The sequence below is a fragment of the Oreochromis aureus genome, linkage group 5 (assembly GCF_013358895.1).
Source record: "Oreochromis aureus strain Israel breed Guangdong linkage group 5, ZZ_aureus, whole genome shotgun sequence".
NCBI classification, from domain to species: domain Eukaryota; kingdom Metazoa; phylum Chordata; class Actinopteri; order Cichliformes; family Cichlidae; genus Oreochromis; species Oreochromis aureus.
The window spans coordinates 17,340,045-17,360,893 of record NC_052946.1 but is presented as its reverse complement, the minus strand read 5'-3'; the positions used below and the strand labels follow the sequence as shown (position 1 = coordinate 17,360,893).

The following is a 20,849-nucleotide window of genomic DNA, read 5'->3' as shown; positions in this document are numbered from 1 at the left end:
GTATGTGCAAGCATGATAAATGTGCAGAGAGGAAAAGCGAAACACTCTTTATCAATACGTATAGCTGTCATGATCTAAATGTGGTACGCATGGGCAGGGACGCAGTTTCTCTCACCAGCAATCCAGTCCACAGCGATGCCCTCTACCCTGCCGATGCCATTAGTGACCACGTCCTCTCTCCAGGTTTGGTCTCTCTTGGCCCGGCTGATGGTGCTCAGGCCCATGTCTACCCAGTAGATAGTGTCATTGTCTGTGGGAACGAGTAAAGCATAGAGTTGGACTAAAAAAGGAAACTAGTAGCTTTAACAAATATTTTATGGAGCAGTGAATTCAGCTACACGAAATATGCAGGACTAGAGAATTTCTTACCAGCATGAAAATCTATGCCCACTGCTAGGGAGGTGCCCGACACTGGTACAAGGGCATCAGACTTATCTGATGGGTCCAAGGGAATACCCCGTATGCCCTCGTGCACCGAGTACAGCAAGAAAGAGCCGACACCTGCAGCAAACAAATAAAATATTCATTTTTGAGCGTGACATCACTTCATATTCATCGCTTCATATATCCAGCATTGTCTAAAAATCAGGCATATGACATGGATATGGGAGCATCGTACCCTCACAAGACTGCTGCCCTCTGCGCAGGCTGTATCCTGCAGTGCACATGCAGGATCTGGTGGTCGGGGAGGTGGGGAGACACAGCTGCGAACAGTCTCCGTTGTTATTACTGCAAAGATTGGTGCCTGGAAACACAAAAGCAAAGAGCAAATATAACAAATCAAAGACTAGTAACGGAGGCATAAACAGATGTGCTTTAGATACAGACGTAAGCTCTGGGCTACACGCAGTCTGCACAGCAGACCTTAAATGAAACAAGGACATATCTTCTTCCTATTTTTTTGGCAGAGCAATTTCACAAAGCAAAAAAGACTGAAAAAAAAAAAGGAAAATTGGCTTGCAGCACCAAACTCTGCACCTTTCTGCACAGTTTCATCATAAATTTTCATGTGCATCATGGGAGAAGTGCTGTTCCTCAGGACTTTCCAGTTTCCACCGTCCTTCTTGTCACAGGTTCCTATCTGGTCAGTTCCTTGGTCCGCCCACCACAACTTGTCTCCTACAGGACACAGCGCACATGAGGACGATCAGCGTTCTCCATTAAAACCTGACCTCCCACTACAAGAACCAGATAAGATAAATATTGCAGTTTTAATATACTCTGGATACCTACCCATGATGGCCAGAGCAGTAGCCTTGGTCAGCTTGCCCTTGGCCCCTTCAAGCACCTCAAGTCCAGAGCCGTCCAGTTTACAGCGGTTGATGGTGCTGTTTCCCGAGCTGATCCAATAAAGCCGCTCAGCTTTAAAGTCAATGGAGAGGCCTAAAAAAAAAAGAAAAGAAAAAAAGAGCTCTGAGTTGTAATCATCTGCCCTGTCACTAGGGGGTGCTGTCGCTTATACAGTCACAGAAAAGAGGCGCTAACTCACCAACAGGGCCTTTCTGGTTGGTGAAGAGGACGCTGCGGTTGGTGCCATCTGTGTTGGCCATGCTGATGTTGTCCCCATCTGTCCAGTACAGCTTCCTGATGGAGGCGCACACAAAGATATGATACACAACAGGAAGAGAGAGAGAGAAATTTTACTACATCACTATTAAACTTGTTGAACCAACGGTGGTAGTACGCCACCAAAAACCACAAAACCTATAGTTACACAAAGCATGAACAACAGTAATATTATCGATAAGAAATGAGAGCATCTGGTCTGTGAGCGACACCGAACTGCACGTGAGCTTATTTGGACTTTTCTAAAACGCAATCTGCTGTTTTCATTTCAAAGCCAAAATCGCATCAACAGACTGTAATGACGATGAGTGAGGCAGAAATAAAGCTGGCAAAAACCTGACAAATAAGAAACTATATTTCAGTGCGTTTAGTTCAACAGTTAATTAACGTCCCGATCAACCGCTGACAGCTTTAATCTCCCACACCAGATGCACTCACATAAATGACTGCTTCTCAAATTGTCATGAGGAAACGCACATATGCAGAGTGTAGAGGGTAACATGTATATACGTGTGTGTGCCACTTTGTTTGGACTGCACATTTTCTATGTTCATCCACTTTCTGTTAAATCCAGCCAGAGCCACCACGCCCTTCCTTTGTTTCTTAACTATCCTTAAATAAAGCCTCTGAAGCATATAAACCCCTATTATTGTCATGTTTGTGTGCACATGCACACACATATCCGTCCCAACTCTTTGCCCCGCCTCAACTTTCTTTGACCCCACCCACCTTTGGTGGGGTCAGCGTGTTTGTGTGCCAGAAAAAGGGGAGAGCTCACAGATCTCACATCTGCTTCTCATTTTCCCTCACGCCAACAATGCTCGGATCGGAAACATTCCTCCTCTTAAGGAGGCTAAAGCCTTTCACAGAGAGGAAGGAGTACAGTGGAAATAATGCACACAGAGGCAGAGGCTTGTCTTAAGAAAATATCTTTTCTTCATTGACCTCAAACACACAAAAGCACACGTATTCCGGCGGATCAAAACTGAGTATATGAATACAGATGGACTGTTTATTCTCTGATGGACTGAGAAAAGACTGAGGCCAGGTTCATGTTTGGAGCTGGCAAAAAAAAAAAATAGACTTTTGCAAGGCAAGACAGGAACGGACAGGATGTAAGATAAACACAGAGAAGAAAGTGATGAGAAACAGAAAAAGTGACACAAAGCAACAGAGACACTTGCTGTAAATTATTTATACTCTATCCGAGCACAGAAACTTTTGAAACAGAAATAGAAAAAAAAGACAGAGAGAGGCGGCATGAGGGGAGAAGGATTGGAACCACTTCCTGAGTGACAAAACACTCTGAGGTCAGGAACCGAATTACTGTGAGCGCACACAGAGGCGAACCTGCCAGACAGACTTTGTATGATTGTTTGTGTGTGTCTTTGTGCGGACTTCTGCTTGTATCTGTTGCAAGTTATAGGTGAAGCCAGGAGGGTGTCTGTGAGCAATTTCTGAAAGCTTCAGTGTGGCGACACATGACAGCTTTATAGTATGAGTGTGTGTGTGCATTTGTGTGCGAGACCAACCCCAGTACTGGATGGAGCACTAGACAGTGGGGTTTGTCTAAGCCCTGGATGACAGCATTTTTGAAGGAGCCGTCCAGTCTGGCAACATTAATCTGCTTCTTGTTGGCATCATAACTGGTCCAGAACAGGTTCCTGGACACCCAGTCGACGGCCAGACCATGAGTATTGGGCAAATCTGATGAAAGATGAAGAACACGAACAAAGTCTTATTAATCAACCTTTTTTTTTAAAAGAGGAAAACACTTTTTTGATACTACTACACTATACTGGAAGGCATCCCAAATTTCCTAGTGATTTCAAATAGATGTTTTCTAAATTACGGAAACTGATTTTGTTGACTAACAGGACAAATGATGACACATTTTATCACCTGTATCTATTAAAATCTATTTTTATTGTTTCCAGCTATCTTGTTTTTTTAAAAGACAGAGTTAGCTGACATAGATCATCCACCAAAACATGCCCACTCACTTGGATGACGCAAAAGGAGTTATTTCAGGCAAAAGATCACCACTCCCCAAACTCTAGCTAACGATTTTTGTTGTGTAGAGCCCTTGTACATAACAGCATTAATTTTTAACTACTGGACACGAATCTAGGTGCAGTCTGATAAAATTAAAAGTAAGGCACTAAATAATGAGCCTTTTAATTATGTGTTGTGTTGCCTCCATCATACCAGCAGAAACCACAGTTTCAACTCCAGTGCCATTGATGAACGCCCTCTTGATGGTCTGAGTACGGACATCTGACCAGTAGATACGCTGCTCCAAAGCATCATAGTCCACCACAGTCACGTTGTCGATATCCGGCACAGTGAAGGAGATGATATAGTTGTAATACGGGTTGTCGATGTCTACTCCTCTGATCTCGATCTGCCGAGCGTACAGCAAGAACTGGCGAGACTCTGCGGGAGACACAAGATGTCGACGTGGACCCTTAGTATTCAGTGTGAGTAATCGGGAGTTAAATGTAGCTTCAAGTCAAATGCATGAGTACACACTAATGCATGAGTCAGAGCTGCGGATAGATGGTTACAGCATGGATCAGTACATCCACGCATTATTCCTGCCACTTGAACAAACAGTTGATCCAATTGCATCTTTTGACTAATGATTGTGTCTGGCTGGCTAACTCAATAGCACAGCCAGGGCAGAGCGAGCGAATTCAATCAGTGAAGATACATTGCAATTGCACTGGTCTCAACAGTCAAGTATCATTTAACTGTGTGCGGCTTAAATGATAGACAGCAAAAGAGGGAAAGAGAGCCGGAGAGGGCAGAGTAATGACAGCGGCGGGCTGTATTGGCCATCCCAGAGCCGGTGGTGGATGCTGGGGGATGTGTCTGATGCCTGCATCAGACAGAATGGGGCTCTCCATTCCATTACCGCCGAAGATAATAGAAAGTGCTGCCTTGAATACTAAACTCACAGACTGAATAAACAGGCCAGCTTTCACTTTTTTACGGATAGACACCTCAATACACTCCAAAGCTGTCACGGCAAAAAGACCTCAAAGTAAAAAAGAAATGTTTAATCCTTTCTCTTTTTCTCCAAGAGAAAAATAAAATACATTATAAATAAACAATTCTGCAAGGACGGGGATTAGACAGTAACATTCAAGCTAAAACAAGAAAAGGACAGGACTGCGTGGAGGCTGAGGAAGAATCAAAGAGTCTGTTTTCCACAGTGGTTGCATTTGTGTACGTGAGCTCAGCCTTACCGTAACACGTGCGTTTGTCAGGGCCCAGCTTCATGAGGTGAGGACAAGCACAGGAGAACGTCTGATTGAAGTTGATGAGGCACAGGTGAGAGCAGGGCTCTTTGCCGTCTTTAGCTGCACACGGATTAGGAGCTATGGAGACATGAGCACAGAAAAGGTTTGATTTTGAAAGTATAAAGGTCAATGAAATGTTTTAACGTGCATTTAAAATCTGATGCAATCATACTTCTTAGTGGTCAGTAAAATTCAGTATAGTGTACAACTTCTTTTCCCTGCTGATTCTGCAAGCCACTTTGCAGCCCCCCTCCCAAAATCAGCTCCCCCCTTGTATGGTGTTCCTGTCTAATTACTGTTCTGCCAGTTTTATCGATGCCTTCTCTCTTCTGTGTTGTCGGTCTCGTCACGTGGCTTAGGCTTTCATTGTAAGCAGATGGAGGTCAGAGAGGTCTCAGAACAAGCCATACGGCCAACTATAAATGACTGCAGATGGAAATACTGACTGTAGTGGTCTTGACTTACACAAACTTTCTTGTGGGGTGATTCAGTTTATAACTGTCAGTAACTCAAAATGAACAATTAATAACTTTGAAGGCAGAAACTTGTAGATAATTTCAGATTGTAATCTTTCCATATATTGATTATAATGGTGGCGCGTACGTGAGTGTGTGTCTGTTTCCTACCCTGTGGTTGTCTGGATGGATGGTACACTTGAAGGTCAAAGGGTTGCGTATTGGTTCTCTGCACCACTGTGACGTTGCTCCCGGTCCACTTGTTTGCCTTGGCCAGCGTGTTGGTCCTCCAGTCCGTCCAGTAAACTTCTCCACCGTACATGGTGACGGCAAACGGATGCGACAGATACTCGTGGCCCCTCAGAACCTCAATTAGTCCAGAACCATCATACTTGGCTGAATAGATGGCATCAGACCTGCATAAAGCACAATTTTTAGCTATGTTTCTGAGTATTGCTGAACATGTATGCAAATATTTTCATGTTTTTCCCCTCTGTACAACCTGGCATCAATCCACAGGATGCGACGCTCTAAATAATCCACAGTGAGTCCATTTGGCCAGCCTCCATTGCCCGTTTCCTTATGGATAGTCTTCCTGCCTTCTCCACTCATGGATGCAGCTTCAATCCTTGGCAAACTGGCATCCCAGTCTGTCCAGAAGAGAATCCTAAAGAACCGTAACACGAAGTGAACCAGTCAGCAAGGTTTATAACTGAAAAAGCTCCATAGTTACTGCCAAAACAATTAGAGCCATTGTAACGTGATGTTAACGTGTTCTCCTTGATATGAGAAGGAGGCGGAATAAACAGTTGTTACCCATCCCGGGGGTCAAGAGCAATAGCTCGGGGGTGCTCCACCTCCCCTGCCAGTAGCGTGGTCCTCATGGTTCCATCCAACTTGGCCACCTCTATCTGATCCAGGTTGCTTTCCACCCAGTAAATGTTTCCCGCTATCCAGTCGACTGCCAGACCCTCGGGTGTCGCCAGCCCGTACTGGATTACCACATCAAAGCTGGTTAAAGCTACAAGAAGAGAAAAAATCAGGGCATATGTTCAAACATCATATTTCATCTCACTACTCAATAAAATAAACGCTCCTCTGGGGTGCTTACATTTTTTAAATTCACACAGTATCTCAACATGTAGCATTAAAGGCTGCGAAGGCTGGGATTTGCTGATGACTACATTTCTAATCTTAACTGCTAATCCAGTTTTAGTTTGACAAATTATGTAAATGCAATGGAGCTATTTGGATAAGAAGTTAACGCAGCGATTTTCTTTAATCAAATGATAAATACAGTAGTATTGTTAAGCATGGGTGGTGATGCTACAATTGCAGAAAAAGTCTCAAATGTCTGGTGTCTTCCAGGAACAAAGAGACACATTTTCCAGCCCCTTTCTAACCCTTTCATTTTCCGCTGGGCTCCTAATCAGGGTCTAATTACACAAGTCATTATCCTCTCTGCCACAATGAAAGCACACACATACTGCTGCATGTAGCCTATGGACTGTGTAAGTAAACATGACACACAACAAGCAAATAAACATACAGTAAGATGCACAATATAAGTGGAGACTTGTGCACATAATTTCTTCATTATTGCTGCTGCAGCCATGATGACGCCTTGCTTGCCTGATGCAGCAGGTCTTGACTGACCGGTCTGACCTTATGTGATGAAGTATCTGATGTTCCGTTACCCAGACGATACAGCTCCAGCAGCATAGCTGTACACACTCTACAGTCTATTCTGCTTTTAAGCACAGAAAAGGGGCCCTGAATTCTAATGTGTTCTTTTCAACTCAATAAAATCCTAGAAAACCTAATCAATGCACTGCAATTGGAACGCCAATTTCCAGATGTTTTCAACTGCAAATAGAATTGATTTCCACTGATGAAGATTGTGCATTGTGGCATGAAACTTAGCGGACCCCCGATTGTCAAAACAAACCAAGAGATGGTGCTTTTAGGTCTTTTAGGCATAAAAACCTGTTACAGTACAAGGCCTCACCTCCGTTCTCAGACAGCTTCCCACGATAGATCTTATCCTCCACGACGTCAGTCCAATAGAGGGCACTCTGGTTAAGATGGAAGTCCAGGGCGATGGTGTTTCTGAGCCCAGGAACTAACACGCTGAACTCTCCCTTATTCAAATCAATGCGGCGGATCTCGTGGCGGTTGGAGAAAATGATAAAGGGTTTGAAAGGATCTGTGGACAGAGGAAAAAGAAACAATATCCTAAAATATGGAGCTAACCAGATCATAAAGGGTTAAAACTTTTGCTTGGTCACCATTGATTGGTACTCAAAACGCTCCAAAATGGCTCTGCTGTGCAGCATGGAAAACCCTGCAGCCCTGTTCCTCTGCAGTGTGTGGCTTGACCAGCAAAGGAGGGGGTATGTTGAAAGTGGCTCTAATCCCTGGTAATTAAAACTCAGTGTAAATAAGACAGGAGTTATCTGTACCTAACAGGCAGCCATACAGGCAGCAGGATGAATGACAGGGTGCTGGTGGCTAGTCTCTAAGACCTGGCAGTGAGAGGCAGCATCATAAATCTGTGTCCTCGTTGCTGCAGGGAGTTAACTACATTCTTTATGTGGATTACAAAATTCAAAGTTGATATAAAGTGATTAAGTATTTTCTGTCTTTCCCAAATTGCACTTTTAATGACTTTAATACATTTTTTTAAAAACACGTCAGCTCTTTAGTTTTTTCTTTGACATTTAATAATCACTTTTTCATAAACTAAAACTGATAGTCAGAAAACTAGCTAGGTTTTCTTCATGAATCTTTTTACATGTCATATACTCTCATGAAAACAATGTAATATGTTCCCCTTCCCCGTCTCCAGTGTACTGTCTATTGTCCAAAAAGAATACCATATTCTGGCACTATGCATCCTCTCCAACCACAGTTTCCTGCTTGGCTTGCCTCTCCCTTCCTTCATCCCGAAACCAAACCACCCTTCGATTCTGCTGCTTTGACAGTGATGAGGTCTAGTAGGGGTCACTTCTCGAGCTTTCTCTCCCTCCTGTGTAACTCAATTCTATACAGACACACACACAAATCTGCCACTTTTGTTTCCACGATCCCTTACCCGTGCTCTTGCAGTTCTCCTTGTCAGGCTCCAGTTCCCAGCCGTCGTAGCACGAACATATGACGCTGAACTTGTTCTGCTCGCAGCGTTGACTGCACTTCAGGTGTTTAGCGCAGAAGCTCTGGATCTGACAAGTCTTGTTGTCAGCCCCCAACTCCATGCCCAGGGGGCAGGAACAAATGACCCCCTCTCCGGGAGCCACTGTGCAGTTATGGCTGCACTCGCCGTTGTCCAGCGAACACAAGTCTGTAGATAAAAGGAACAGATGTACTTAACCGTTGTTTTATTTTAGCGATCATTTTAAATGCAGGCCTTCACTCGCTGCGTTGCGTTCCCTGCAATGAGACATAGCCTGGGTGGTGTTGTTCCTTACCGCAGAGTTTCTCATCAGAACCATCTGGGCAGTCATCAGCTCCGTCGCAAAGTTTCTCCGCAGGCAGGCAGATGGTGGAGTCGTTGGCACACACATGGTGAGAGAGCTTACACACCAGTGCCTCACAGTTGTCCTCATCTGAGTTGTCCTCACAATCGCTGTCGCCATCACAAACCCAGGCTTTGCTGATGCAGCGTGCTACAGACAGAAGGCAGGGTTATTTCACGAGCAACCTCAGTCAGAACGTTGCATAAAATGCTATTAAAAGCAGGGTGAAATTAGTCGGTGCATTTTAAGAAGTATGGATTCCTCACCGGAGTCCCTGCAGCCAAACTTGACAGCTGGATCACACATGTGCGTGACACCCTCACAGTTCTTCTCATCGCTCATGTCCATGCAGTCAGTGTCCCCATCACAGCGCCAGCGCAAGGGGATGCACAGGCCATCCATCCGACACTGAAACTCGTCTGTATGACAACCTCCAGGCGGGCGAGTGGCTGGAAAAACAAACAAAAAAACAAACCAAAAAACAAGACATCAAAAAGACATCATTCGAAAGTGACGCCGTTTTGCGTCGTCTCTCGCATTAATCACATCAGGACACACAGCCTTGAGCAAAAACAATCTACGACTTCAAAAGACTGAGAACTGAAACTAATGAGGTGCCCGTTAGAAATTAGCACGCAGAAGGACAGATTTGACAGAAAAGCTTTAAGCGTGAATTCAGAAGGTCACTGTTTTCTACACATCAGCAGGCAGTTCGTTACAGCAGCAAAATATATTTGATTTATTTCGCTGCTTTTAAGAGAAGTTACTTATAAAAGTATAGGTAGGTATATCTGAATTATTGGGTGTCAAAGGTTGTACCTAACAGACAGAGTGACTTAGGGACACGAAACCCATTTAATTTACTAAACAAAAGAAAGAGATTAAATAAAGAGATTGATGCAGAACCATCGGTGACACTAACAGCTACCTGTGTTTCATAAACACCAGCTTGAACATGAGCTTGAATGTTTAACATAAATTTGACTTCTGTAAACTCATTCAGTCTTGTTTGTTTCAACTAAGAAACACTGCAAAATATCCAACCTATACTATCAGCCAGTAGCCTTCGTAGAGGCTCTGTAGCGTAGTGGCTAACAAGCGAAATCGCCACGGTTTGGTCCCGGGAGGAGACTCAAATCCCTTTGGAAGGGCCACGCGGCGTAAAAACTCTGCCAAATCAAACATGTGGAGCTTCCAGCTGTGACGACGCCTTGTCAATAAGGGACCAGCCGAAAGTAGCTTCTATGATAAGCCAGTAGCCCGTAACTTTTAGTGCACAATGTCTTTTTCCCTTTTCCTCACAACTTTTATTGCCAGCGCTCCTTCTTAGCCATTCTTCAACTAAAGCTTTTATTATTAAATATGAATACTAATTATATAGTACATAAATGCAAATTATTTGTCAGGGAAAATCAATGATCGTACATTTTATGGGTACAACAGAGGTTGGTAATAGAATGCAGTCTGTTCCATCAGCTGCAGGTCCTTTTCTTCTATTATTTTATTTCTGTAAAATACAAATGTCACGTTCGATAACTACTTTTTAAATCATGTTTGTTTTTTGTTCCTTCCAAGTGCAATACACCATAAAACTGCGCTAAGCACTGTGTCAGATTTCCCTGCCTGATATTTAAACGACTTCAAGTGTCTGAATAACATCACATAACATCCTTGAATGGGAGTGCTGCGTGAACAGAAACATGAAGTTCACACAGAGATGAAACAAACGTCTTCAAGTTGAAGTCAAGGCAAAACTTGTTTGCACGAGTGGAGCAAGGCTTTATCTAAACAGAAAACTTGACTCTTAACACACTGATTTTTTTTAAGGATATTTGAACACACTGCTTTTTCTAGTTAAAGGTGCATTCAATTAGAAAGCAATATTCTGCAGCAGTGGAAAAGTTTAAAGAGACAATACGGAGGTTAGATACAGACCCTGATTGGTGCAGTTTGCATTGGTCTCGTCGCTGTAGTCTCCGCAGTCATTGTCTCCGTCACAGGTCCAGTAATCTGGGATGCAGCGGCCGCTGTTACACTTGAACTGAGCGCTGGAGCAGGAGTGACTACAACCTGCCTCGTCACTGTTGTCCCCGCAGTCGTTATCTGAAAAACAAATGCAGTGAAGCAACGCTAACTTACTCACTTTGTGAGGCATGCAGTACAGGTAGATGGATAGATAGATATCATCTTTTCACAATTACGACAGAGAAAATGTAAAAAACTTAACACAAATTAAACTGAACATCAAAGATGAGAGTCAAAGTAATCACAGAAACTGCATAGATCAGGCCATGCACCATGAGAGAATGTACCCAGCGCTGATACATTGAGCTTGGAAGCAGAGCATTTTGAGCACTTTTGAATGCATAACGTTCAGTATTTGTTAAACAAGTTCACTATGTAGTCATCTGGAAAATATCATTTATCTTTTAGTTAAGGCTTCCAGTAATTCCTCAAAAAAAGCACACTTTGATTATTTAATGTATTTGTTTTAATGAATAGTTTACTTAGTATCAAATTTGTGCACAATGGACTAATCAATGCTAGCAGTTTTGGTCTCAGCTTGTGGCCATGTTCGATGAGCAGAAAAGCAGCCCTAACTGTTTCTAATCCTGCCTGGTCAGTCCTAAAGCGAGGCTAGCATCAAGGCTTTTGTGGTGCATGTTGATCTATGCACTAACCGGTCAGGTTTGGACAATTCAACTCATCAGAGCCGTCCTCACAATCCTTTTCTGAAAGACAGAACCAATGGAAGACAGCAGATTGGGCTAACAGCACAACAAAACCAAATGCATGCACACACACACGCACATACAAACGCAAAAGATGATGAAAAGAAGAGCCAAAATCAGGCTGGTGGCCAAACATGCACAGATAACTGGGACAAAGACAAACAATGAGTTGCTACTGTACGTCGACATAAAAGACACGCAGACGAGATAATAAAAAAGAGAAACTGACCATTATCACAGCGCCAGTTAATGTTGATGCAGCGCCCGTTGTTGCAGGTAAACTGAGTGAGGGGGAAACAGGTGGGGTAGGCTGTGGACAGAGGAAGACTTTTAGATATAAAGTGCTAGCTCACATGGCGCTCATATGGCAAAACAATTTGTACAGTGAGCTGTCGGGTGGAAATTAAGTTGACTAACCGCAGGAAGCAGGCTCATCTGATCGATCGCCACAGTCGTCGTCCAGGTCACATGTCCAGGAGACGGGGATGCAGCGCCCGCTAGCACACGAGTACTGATTGGGCGGGCAGGTTCGGGCTAAAAGACAAAATAGCAGAGTTCACGTCATAATTAGAAAAAAAAAACAAACAGAAACAACCCAAAATAAATGAGTCTTTGTCTACCTGAACAGGTGGTGTTGGACTCATCCTCGTCATTCCCGCAGTCATTATCCCCGTCACACAGCCAGCGCAGAGGGATGCAGCGGTTGTTCTTGCACTTAAATCTGTCTGCGGAGCAAGTGTGCTGGTCTGGAGAGGGGGAAAAAAAGGGCGCACTGAAGGGCGAGGGAGAAACAGGAATACAAGAAGCCGTGTGTGGAGATGGGGAACGGAAAGGTGAGAGAGTTCGGAGATGTGAGGTGAAAACGAATACAAGAGAGGGCAGATATTCCAGCTGGTTTGGACTGGGTTTTGTTTTGTCTGGAAGGGAAACCTGTCTGCACTTTTGACCACAGGCAGAAAGACAGACGGAGAGACGGACAGAGAGCATTTCCCGAGCCGCAGAAATCGTGTACCCGCATATACACGGGCATTCACACACACAAACTCTCGCCCACTCAATTCAAAATCTCTCATTTCATTCTGGCCCCACTACACTGTTAAATTCAGGACACCATCTGACTCAGTAGCAAAAGGAGGGGCAGCTGTTTTGTTTGCGTGTACGGGCAGTAACTCACAACACAGTTCAAGAGCCTCATCGCTGTTGTCCAGACAGTCGTTGTCTCCGTCGCACTTCCAGCGCTCTTGGATGCAACGGTTGTTCTTACAGGCAAACTCTCCAGGCTGACACTGAGGAGGAGGTACATAAGAGGGGTTTGCTGTAGAAGAGAAGAAGGAGGTTAAAGACAATGTGGGGGTAAAAAAAACTAACAAAAAACAAAGGTCATGAAGGACATAAAAGCAGCAGGATTTTGCAACGAATTCTGAAAATTTTCCACAGAAGAGAAAAATGCGTGGTTTTGTGAAAAAGCACAATTACATGAACATTCCTGAAATCCATCAGTCAAAACCCACCCATAGCAGGCTGGGGCTCAGCTGACCGGTGCTTGCATAACAATCAAGAAAACAAGAGGGGACCCACTTGTACAAAGACTGTAATCTCTGATTTTTTTGCAAAACAACAAGAACACCTTGAAGACTACGCTTCACAAAGGCAGCGTTTATTGCACAGTTTGCACTGGATTGCATTACATTATGTAGATGTTTTCATAGCCTGCTCTTGTCTGTCTGCATTTGTTCAAACATTTTAGGACTAACAGTTTTAGAAAACACACAGTCAGACTGCTTGACTCATCTTGTCTGACATACAAGAAGCTTAACCTTGTAGGTAATGGAGCAAAACTGGTGCCACTAGAAACACCCTGCAGACGCACACACAAGCACGTACAAAGAGTTCATGCACAAACCTTTGCAGCTGGTGTTGTCAGTTTTGTTTAGTACTTGGTCTTCTGCACAGGCACACTGCCTGCCTCCTGGTATGGCCAGACAGAGACTGCTGCAGCCTCCATTGTTTACGCGACATGCATTAGAACCTGTAGATGAATGGGCACTTATGAGATACTGTCTCTGTGGACAATAATACTTTTTCAGTTAGCATGTTTGGATGGATGTTATGTATAACGCTTTTCCCAGTACCTTGCTGCTGCTGAGCATCATACATTCGAATTTCAAAGATGGGAGGTCGCTCGTTGCGCAGTAGAGTGGCGGTGCCTGTGGTGGTGTCCAACTTGTAAATGCTACCACTGCGGTACTCGTTCCAGAACAAAAAGTGTTTATAGTGGCACAGACCAAAGGCGTGGTTCAGCTCCTGACCTTCATACACCGTCTGGTGATGTGAGAAGGACAGGCAAGACTGTAAAGCATGTTTTTATAATGAACCACTACTGCATATATATGGTCAGTTAGGTAACAGATGGGGTTGTTGGTCAGTTTTAGCTGCTTTGGTGTTAATGAAATTAATAACAGTTACAGTAGAGGAGAAGATGGATAGGCTCGTAGAAGGCCTTTAACCCATCACCTGGACCGGTGTCAATAGGATGAGCACTGCCAGAACTACGACATGACCTCCAGCAGGCCACTGGTCTAAATCTTAGCGTGTCTAACCGTCACAGAAAATGAGAGACAGACTTCATGAGGGTGGGCTGAGGGTCTCTAGTGGGCCGTATGGAGCCTGATTAGCATTTGCCATATAATTCCAGAATTGGCAGGTCCACAACTGCCACCCTGTGCTTTTCACAGATGATGGCAGGTTCACCTTCTGCACAGATGACGACATGACCTGTTTGATAATGGCTCAGTGATGGTATAGGGTGGCACCCTGACTGCCGTTAGGCATCAGGATGAAATCCTTGGAGCCACTGTCAGGCCCTAAACTGGTGCAGTGGGTCCTGGGTTCCTTCTGGTGCTTGAAAATGCTCGGGCTCATGTTACAAGAGTTTGTAGGCTGTTCCTGGAGGATGAAGGAATTGATACGATTGACTGGCCCCCACATTCACCTCTCCCTAAATCAGTCGAACACCCTTGGGACATTATGTTTCGGTCCACCCAACGCCATCAGTATAGATATCCAGCATGATTTTTTTTTCCTTTAATTTTTTTGAGCACTGAAGTTCAAAACTTGCTCGTATTACTTCATGGTGATGATAAAGTATGATGCAATGACTGGTGTTTTTTACTAGTTATTAGTTACATGGGTTAAGTAACATATAATTTTCTAGGCAATAGCAATATAAAAATGCACATTATACATTGACCGGCACTTGTGTCACTAATATGTGTGTGTGTGTGTGTGTGTGTGTGTGTGTGTGTGTGAGAGTAATTTTTAGATTCCATTCATTTAACATTGGCCATGAAATTTCCAGTTTCTGCATTATAAATCTTAAACGCTAAAAACAGCACCAATAGCACCACAGCTCAGTGAAATCAAAATATCAGTTCAGACACAAGGAGAAACCAGTGTTAACAAAACTCAAGGCCACATTGTTTGTACTACACAGTGATAGACCACCCACATTATTCCACTGCTTTAAAGCTCATTCCTTATTAGTGCATTGACACCCGTTTTTAAATCCTGTCTGAAGTTGCCAGACTCCAGTAAAACAGTTTTAACCTTCAATTCTAAAACAAATTTTAATTCTGACCTTGCGTCCGGAACTGTTGAGGTAGACCATCTCTATACGGTCGTAGTAGGCATCCACCCAGTAGAGGATTCCCTGGGGGATGTCCAGGCTCAGGCCGTTGGGCCACAGCACTGTTTTACTGGTCAGAAACACATTTCTGTTTGAGCCATCCATCCATGCCCGCTCGATCTTTCCACGCTTGCTTTCCTTGGGATCCTCTTCCCAATCTGTCCAATACATCCACCTGAGGAATAACAAGGGAACTGTTATGGGTACAAGTGATAGCAAGACAGGAAAAGGTGAATATTTTTGGTGCATCTTGAAGAATCTCTTAGGATTAACAAAAGCATTGACGTTTTATCTAGCTGCCCTAAAGCATCCAATACTCATCAAACCAACCGGTGGGGAATGCTCAGCAGTGTTTCTCAGCTGATATGCCCACAGGCATACCGGTGTTTGTCATCAGGTACTCTAGGTCCCGTCAACCACTCATGTCTACACTATTGTGTGACATTAGAAACGTCCCTTCTTGCCATAATATGACAGACATTAACAGTGGCATTCTATAGTTCCTTTGCCTTTTCTGCTTTCTAGTAGTTTCTGCTAGTTTCTCCTCCTCCTTGCTGAGCCTGATTGATTACAGGCATTAGCAGAAGTGAGTGCCTTTCCCCAGGGAAGTGTGTGGACACACATCACCCTGTCACTAGCAATCCAATGTGTGTGCGTGTCTTTGCGTGGGTTTATGAGCATGTATTTCTCAGGAAAGAGCACAGGAGGTCTTATCAATAAGACACATCCATGTACACCATTATAAAGAATTATTTGAAAGAGTGATATGGCTGCATGCGAATGAAATGTATCATGTAGCTAATATACAAAATGCTCCATCTGTTTTAGGAAATAAGGTGTGATAGGTGTAATCAGGAAGGACTCGCCAATTCGAGGGGAAAATGGTCAGCAGCACAGAGTGAAAAATGACCAAAGGCCTTCGGTTGGATGATACAAAGATACTGATTACAAGGAAAGGCAACAGAAATCTCTGATGCAACAGATAAAAGCAAACAAAGAGAGCAGACAGAAATGTTGCTTTGGTTTTACTGAGAGGTGAGCGACAGGGTGGGTATTTTTTTACTTGAGTCATCAGACAGATGACCAGATGTAACGATCGCCTATTATTATCTCTTATCTGCTTTCACTTGTACCTTTCTGGCATAATTTCCTCTACCTGCTCTTTACTGATATCTGTTCTCTCTGCACTCTATCCCTCCCTTCATCTCTTTATCCACATTACCCATGAAGCGGATCCACTACAATGGCACGAGGGTGAGTCATTTTCCCTTCAATCAGTGTTTTCCGGGTCCGTGAAGCCTTTTCCAGTCGAGCCACACTGATAGTTTTCTTGGGCCCATCATCTGTCCAGTACAAGTTGTCAGCCATCCAGTCCACAGCTATACCCTCCACCGTGTGGATCGCTGAGACAAACACAAACAGTGGCTGTGAAGTTTTTCTACATAGTATAAAGCACATCACATGCTTTATAAGTATGGTACTGAAAGAGGATGCAGTTGCTATTTGTTATAAACTGGACTGAAAATAAGAGTCATATTGTAAAGCACTTTTTTTTAATCTCAAATAGTTTTAAGCCAGATCAACAAAAACAGTCTTTTACAATATGGCTACAAATTTTATTTTAAAAAATGTGTTTTTGAGATTATTATGGAAAATCATTGAACTAGCTCATAATCTTGGCATGTCGTTTTGGTCTCTCCAATCAGCTGCTGTTGCCGTACCTTCCTTCAGAATGGTATCCCTCTCCGTTCCATCAATCTTCTGGCGCCCAATCATGTAGCTGGTGGCGTCAGCGAAGTAAATGAACTCGCTCTCGGCGTGAAAATCCAGCGCTCTCGGGTTCATTAGATTCTCGATCGGGATCATGTACTCATCTGGCACCTTAGCATTCATGTCCATGCCTCTGATGACCCCTGGGCGACCTTTACCATAGACCAGGAAGAGCTCGTGCTCTGGTTCTGTGGCAAAACAATAAAGGGAATAAAGGTAAAACACTTCAACTTAGACCATCATTTACTGTTCTTTACTTTAAAAAAAAAAAAAAAGGAATCAAAATTGGATGCCAACTCATATGCTGACACAGTTATTTCTGAATAATTTATATTGATTATTAACGTTAAAAAAAATGCAAGTTCAACAAAAGCCCAAAAATGAAAATTAAGTGATTTTTAATGAGATAGCGAAAGAAGAGGATGGGTGCCCTTTGGGTCAATCAATATTGCCATTTTCAAGGACGTTCTTTTCTCAGTAGGCAGATCAATATAAAGCTGTTATTGGTGGATAGTAAAACACTTCTCGGAATAAGCTGAATCACACTGACAGCTTTGTGGAGCGGCCAGCAAAGAGCCAGCAATGCTGTTAAAAAACATAAAACAAATGCTGGAGTTCAGTGTCGACGTTACTTTCAGAAAACTCAACTCTGCCAAAAACTTGAGAACGGAAAGACTGCATATGCAGGACAGCAGAAGGGATTGTTTCATACATCGATAAATGACTTGTACAACTTTGTTCACAGATCATTTGATATAGAGTCACTGAGGTAGAGGGAGAGAGTTATGTGTTTAAACTCAAACAGTGAGACAGGCAGGATTAAATCTACAGGAGAATGAACACAGACAGACAGCAACTGCTCGAGACATCTGTTAATCTGGTGACTTCAAACTGAATCTACATGGATCCGAGCCGAGGCAACAGTTTAGACCAAAATACACTTAAAGCAGCTCTTCTCATAGAAAGGCCTTTATAATACCTTCTCACAGGGCACACATAGAAAGTCTAAAAAGACCGTCCAAATTCTTAAAAATTGCATTTCTATATGTAAATATCTTATGCACGACACAATTCAACAAACTTATTTTTTTAGTCAACTTTCAAATTACTTGAGCTATGCCCCCATACACCCACTGGGAAATTCAGGAGCCCACCCCCGTCTGGGAATACTGCTACAGTGAATGTTCGACACGCAGATAACTTTTGATGGATGTGTTGATTTACAATCGCTGGAGCTCAGTCACCGTTCATTCCCACTCACTTTTGCAAGATTTGCCATCGCTACCCAAGCTAAATCCAGAGCGACAGCGGCAAGTCCGCGTCTTTTGGCCATTCCCCAACAGACAGATGTCGGAGCAGCCTCCAGCTTTCCCAAACTGGTCCTCCTCGCATCCGTGGCTGCGCACTAGAAACAAAGAAAGAGGGAAAAAATGAGTCTCATAATAAAATATCCACCTAGGAATGATGTATATGTGCAGGCATGTCTACCTGGGGGCTGCCGTCTCTGGTGGTAGACGTGCAGAGCTCCTCCCTTGTCCACCCTGGTCACCACCTGGTAGTCTGTGCTGTTGAAGCGGTTCACCCTGATCACACTGGTCTTGGGCTGCATGTTAGCGTTGTCTGAGTTGGTGGCGTAGAGATAGTTTTCAAATACAGTCAGCCCATACAGATGCTCAATCTAAAAACAACACAAATCAGAGGGAGAGGAAAGCACAGAAACCGCTTAATCTTTTTCAGTATTTCATGTGTTTCGTCTCTTGTTGTTAAACTTACATGTACAAATACTCATACAAAATAAGTTTTTCATAAACAAAGCCTCTCTGACTAACAGTCTTTACAAAATAATAGATCTACAAGCGCTTTATTAGTCTGCAGAGACTGTAAAAAATTGTCTAAGCCCTTGTGATGTCTACGCAGAAACACTTTAGTATTGCTTTTGTGTGTAACCTCATAAAAAGGGGTTTAACTTTCATAAATTTGAACAAATAAATGCAATCCAAAAGCTGTTTTTTTAGGAGTGCACTCCCCTGCATCACCAGTATACAACAATGGATCTGTCACTCATTGCTTTGTGACATTTTACTTGAGCGAGTCTTTTATTTTCTCTGTGTGAGGACAATTTGGTAGCTATTATTTTCCTCATTCCATGGCAACTTACCACCAAAACAAAATAGTTTTCTCCTCTTTGTGATCTTCTTTGGTGACATTTCCAATGGTTAGATTTTTTAAAAAACTCTTTTACCATTAAACAGATGTTGTGTTGCCATGTCACCTTTAGTTTAATAAACCATGCGCACATGTGTAGAACAGTGGTCAAGCTGTTTGTGGTGCCCCAATATACAATTTTAAAAAGCCACTTGTCCAAAAAGTAGAATTTCCCGTGGTCAGCATGGTGCAAACTGTGACCGAGACCGAAAATATTCCAGAGCTCGCAAACATGATGAGTGCTCACACAGCACTTGCCTTTAGCTGACAAAGTCAGGAAGAAATACAAAAACACTGGAACTTTACAGATGTGAACAGACACAGACCACAGGCTCAGTCTCCTCAGAGGCAACGTCAGCACCAACACGAAATCTGACATGGAACTGACGCCTATCATTGTGGATATCAGACACACTGATAAACACAGACTACCTTAAAGATTACATTTACATACTGCTTCCTATCATCATCTGGATTCGGGCAACAATTAACAATAGTGCATTAGGTCACCTTAGCTTCCAGATGTAGACAACACAAACCAGACTGACGGACTGTGCTGGCCACAGTGTGTGATCTGAACGTTATTGCTTTTTACACAGCTTGCACCTTTAAGAGAGTGTGCGCTAAGTCTCAGCAAACACATACACTGACTTGGTAAAACAGCCCTGACTCAGCACCATCCATAACCACGGTTCTTTTTATCCTGTAAGTGAAGGATGTGCATGCACTAATGGTCTATCACAGGTGTGCGCACACACACATATATAACAAGAGGTGGCGGTGTATGTGCGTGTGTGTGTGCATGTCTGTGCCCTTAGGTTCAGTGAGTAAATGAAAGCTGTTACTTCCCCCACAGATCACAGTAAAAGCCATGGTAACAGGTTTAAGAGCCAATGTGCTTCAACAGCGCGGCAACATCAACAGCCTCAATATTGGACACGATTAATCAGCTTATTTAATGAAAAGGCAAATGTCCACCATCTTCTCCCTGCTAATAACTCACTGGCTAAGAACGCATTAAAGGTGCGCACAGGGGTAACGTATCGTGTATAGAGCTCCAGAGCATGTTAGACAGCGTTATGGGGAATTTCTTACAGCTAAAGAGAGATAATAATGAGATTATTTTCTTACCAGCAGTCCCTGAATGATGGTGTGCCGGTTCTTGCCTTCATAGTCCACCACCTCAATATAGTCTAGATAGGCATCAGCCCAGTACACCAGCCTGCTGACAAGGTCCAGCGTGATGCCGTGGGGGAAGACGATCTTACTGTCCACCAACTTGGTACGGTTCTGGCCATCCATGTCACAGCGCTCCACCTTGGGGATCTGTCCGTAGTCTGTGAAGAACACCTTCCTATAGAAAGAAGCGAGGATAAATGGATTGATAGCAGGGGTGTTTCCATGATTTTTCTTAATGGAGTACAAGGGGGGCACAGGGGGCACCAAAGATGCAAACTGGTCTGCAAAGCACAGTTTTCACGGTTATATGCAGCCCTGTGTCATATTGCAGATTTATTATGTAGACATAATCTTGTAATAGATACTTTTTAAAGTAAAAAAAAGTATTCTGACTTTTTCAGTAACTAAAAATTATAGTTCACAGATTGCATCATATT

The 20,849-nt window shown here is 43.3% G+C and overlaps 1 protein-coding gene across 1 annotated transcript in view; it reads right to left on the bottom strand.

Annotated features, from left to right (window-relative positions):
• lrp1aa (low density lipoprotein receptor-related protein 1Aa) overlaps nucleotides 1-20,849 on the bottom strand; it is a 96,274-nt gene that overhangs the window by 25,818 nt on the left and 49,607 nt on the right. The window contains exons 8-36 of the mRNA XM_031747979.2: nucleotides 20,365-20,587; nucleotides 18,517-18,706; nucleotides 18,290-18,433; nucleotides 16,980-17,216; nucleotides 16,481-16,661; nucleotides 15,211-15,433; nucleotides 13,706-13,895; nucleotides 13,477-13,602; nucleotides 12,748-12,888; nucleotides 12,194-12,319; nucleotides 11,991-12,107; nucleotides 11,803-11,883; nucleotides 10,777-10,944; nucleotides 9,108-9,290; nucleotides 8,794-8,991; nucleotides 8,421-8,666; nucleotides 7,335-7,532; nucleotides 6,143-6,347; nucleotides 5,829-5,993; nucleotides 5,498-5,742; nucleotides 4,818-4,949; nucleotides 3,775-4,002; nucleotides 3,099-3,273; nucleotides 1,490-1,584; nucleotides 1,234-1,383; nucleotides 979-1,119; nucleotides 620-745; nucleotides 370-501; nucleotides 116-250 (exon numbers count right to left, since the gene is read on the bottom strand). Coding sequence (XP_031603839.1) covers nucleotides 116-250; nucleotides 370-501; nucleotides 620-745; nucleotides 979-1,119; nucleotides 1,234-1,383; nucleotides 1,490-1,584; nucleotides 3,099-3,273; nucleotides 3,775-4,002; nucleotides 4,818-4,949; nucleotides 5,498-5,742; nucleotides 5,829-5,993; nucleotides 6,143-6,347; nucleotides 7,335-7,532; nucleotides 8,421-8,666; nucleotides 8,794-8,991; nucleotides 9,108-9,290; nucleotides 10,777-10,944; nucleotides 11,803-11,883; nucleotides 11,991-12,107; nucleotides 12,194-12,319; nucleotides 12,748-12,888; nucleotides 13,477-13,602; nucleotides 13,706-13,895; nucleotides 15,211-15,433; nucleotides 16,481-16,661; nucleotides 16,980-17,216; nucleotides 18,290-18,433; nucleotides 18,517-18,706; nucleotides 20,365-20,587 — 4,901 coding nt within the window. The remainder of the gene's footprint in view (nucleotides 1-115; nucleotides 251-369; nucleotides 502-619; nucleotides 746-978; nucleotides 1,120-1,233; nucleotides 1,384-1,489; nucleotides 1,585-3,098; nucleotides 3,274-3,774; nucleotides 4,003-4,817; nucleotides 4,950-5,497; nucleotides 5,743-5,828; nucleotides 5,994-6,142; nucleotides 6,348-7,334; nucleotides 7,533-8,420; nucleotides 8,667-8,793; nucleotides 8,992-9,107; nucleotides 9,291-10,776; nucleotides 10,945-11,802; nucleotides 11,884-11,990; nucleotides 12,108-12,193; nucleotides 12,320-12,747; nucleotides 12,889-13,476; nucleotides 13,603-13,705; nucleotides 13,896-15,210; nucleotides 15,434-16,480; nucleotides 16,662-16,979; nucleotides 17,217-18,289; nucleotides 18,434-18,516; nucleotides 18,707-20,364; nucleotides 20,588-20,849) is intronic.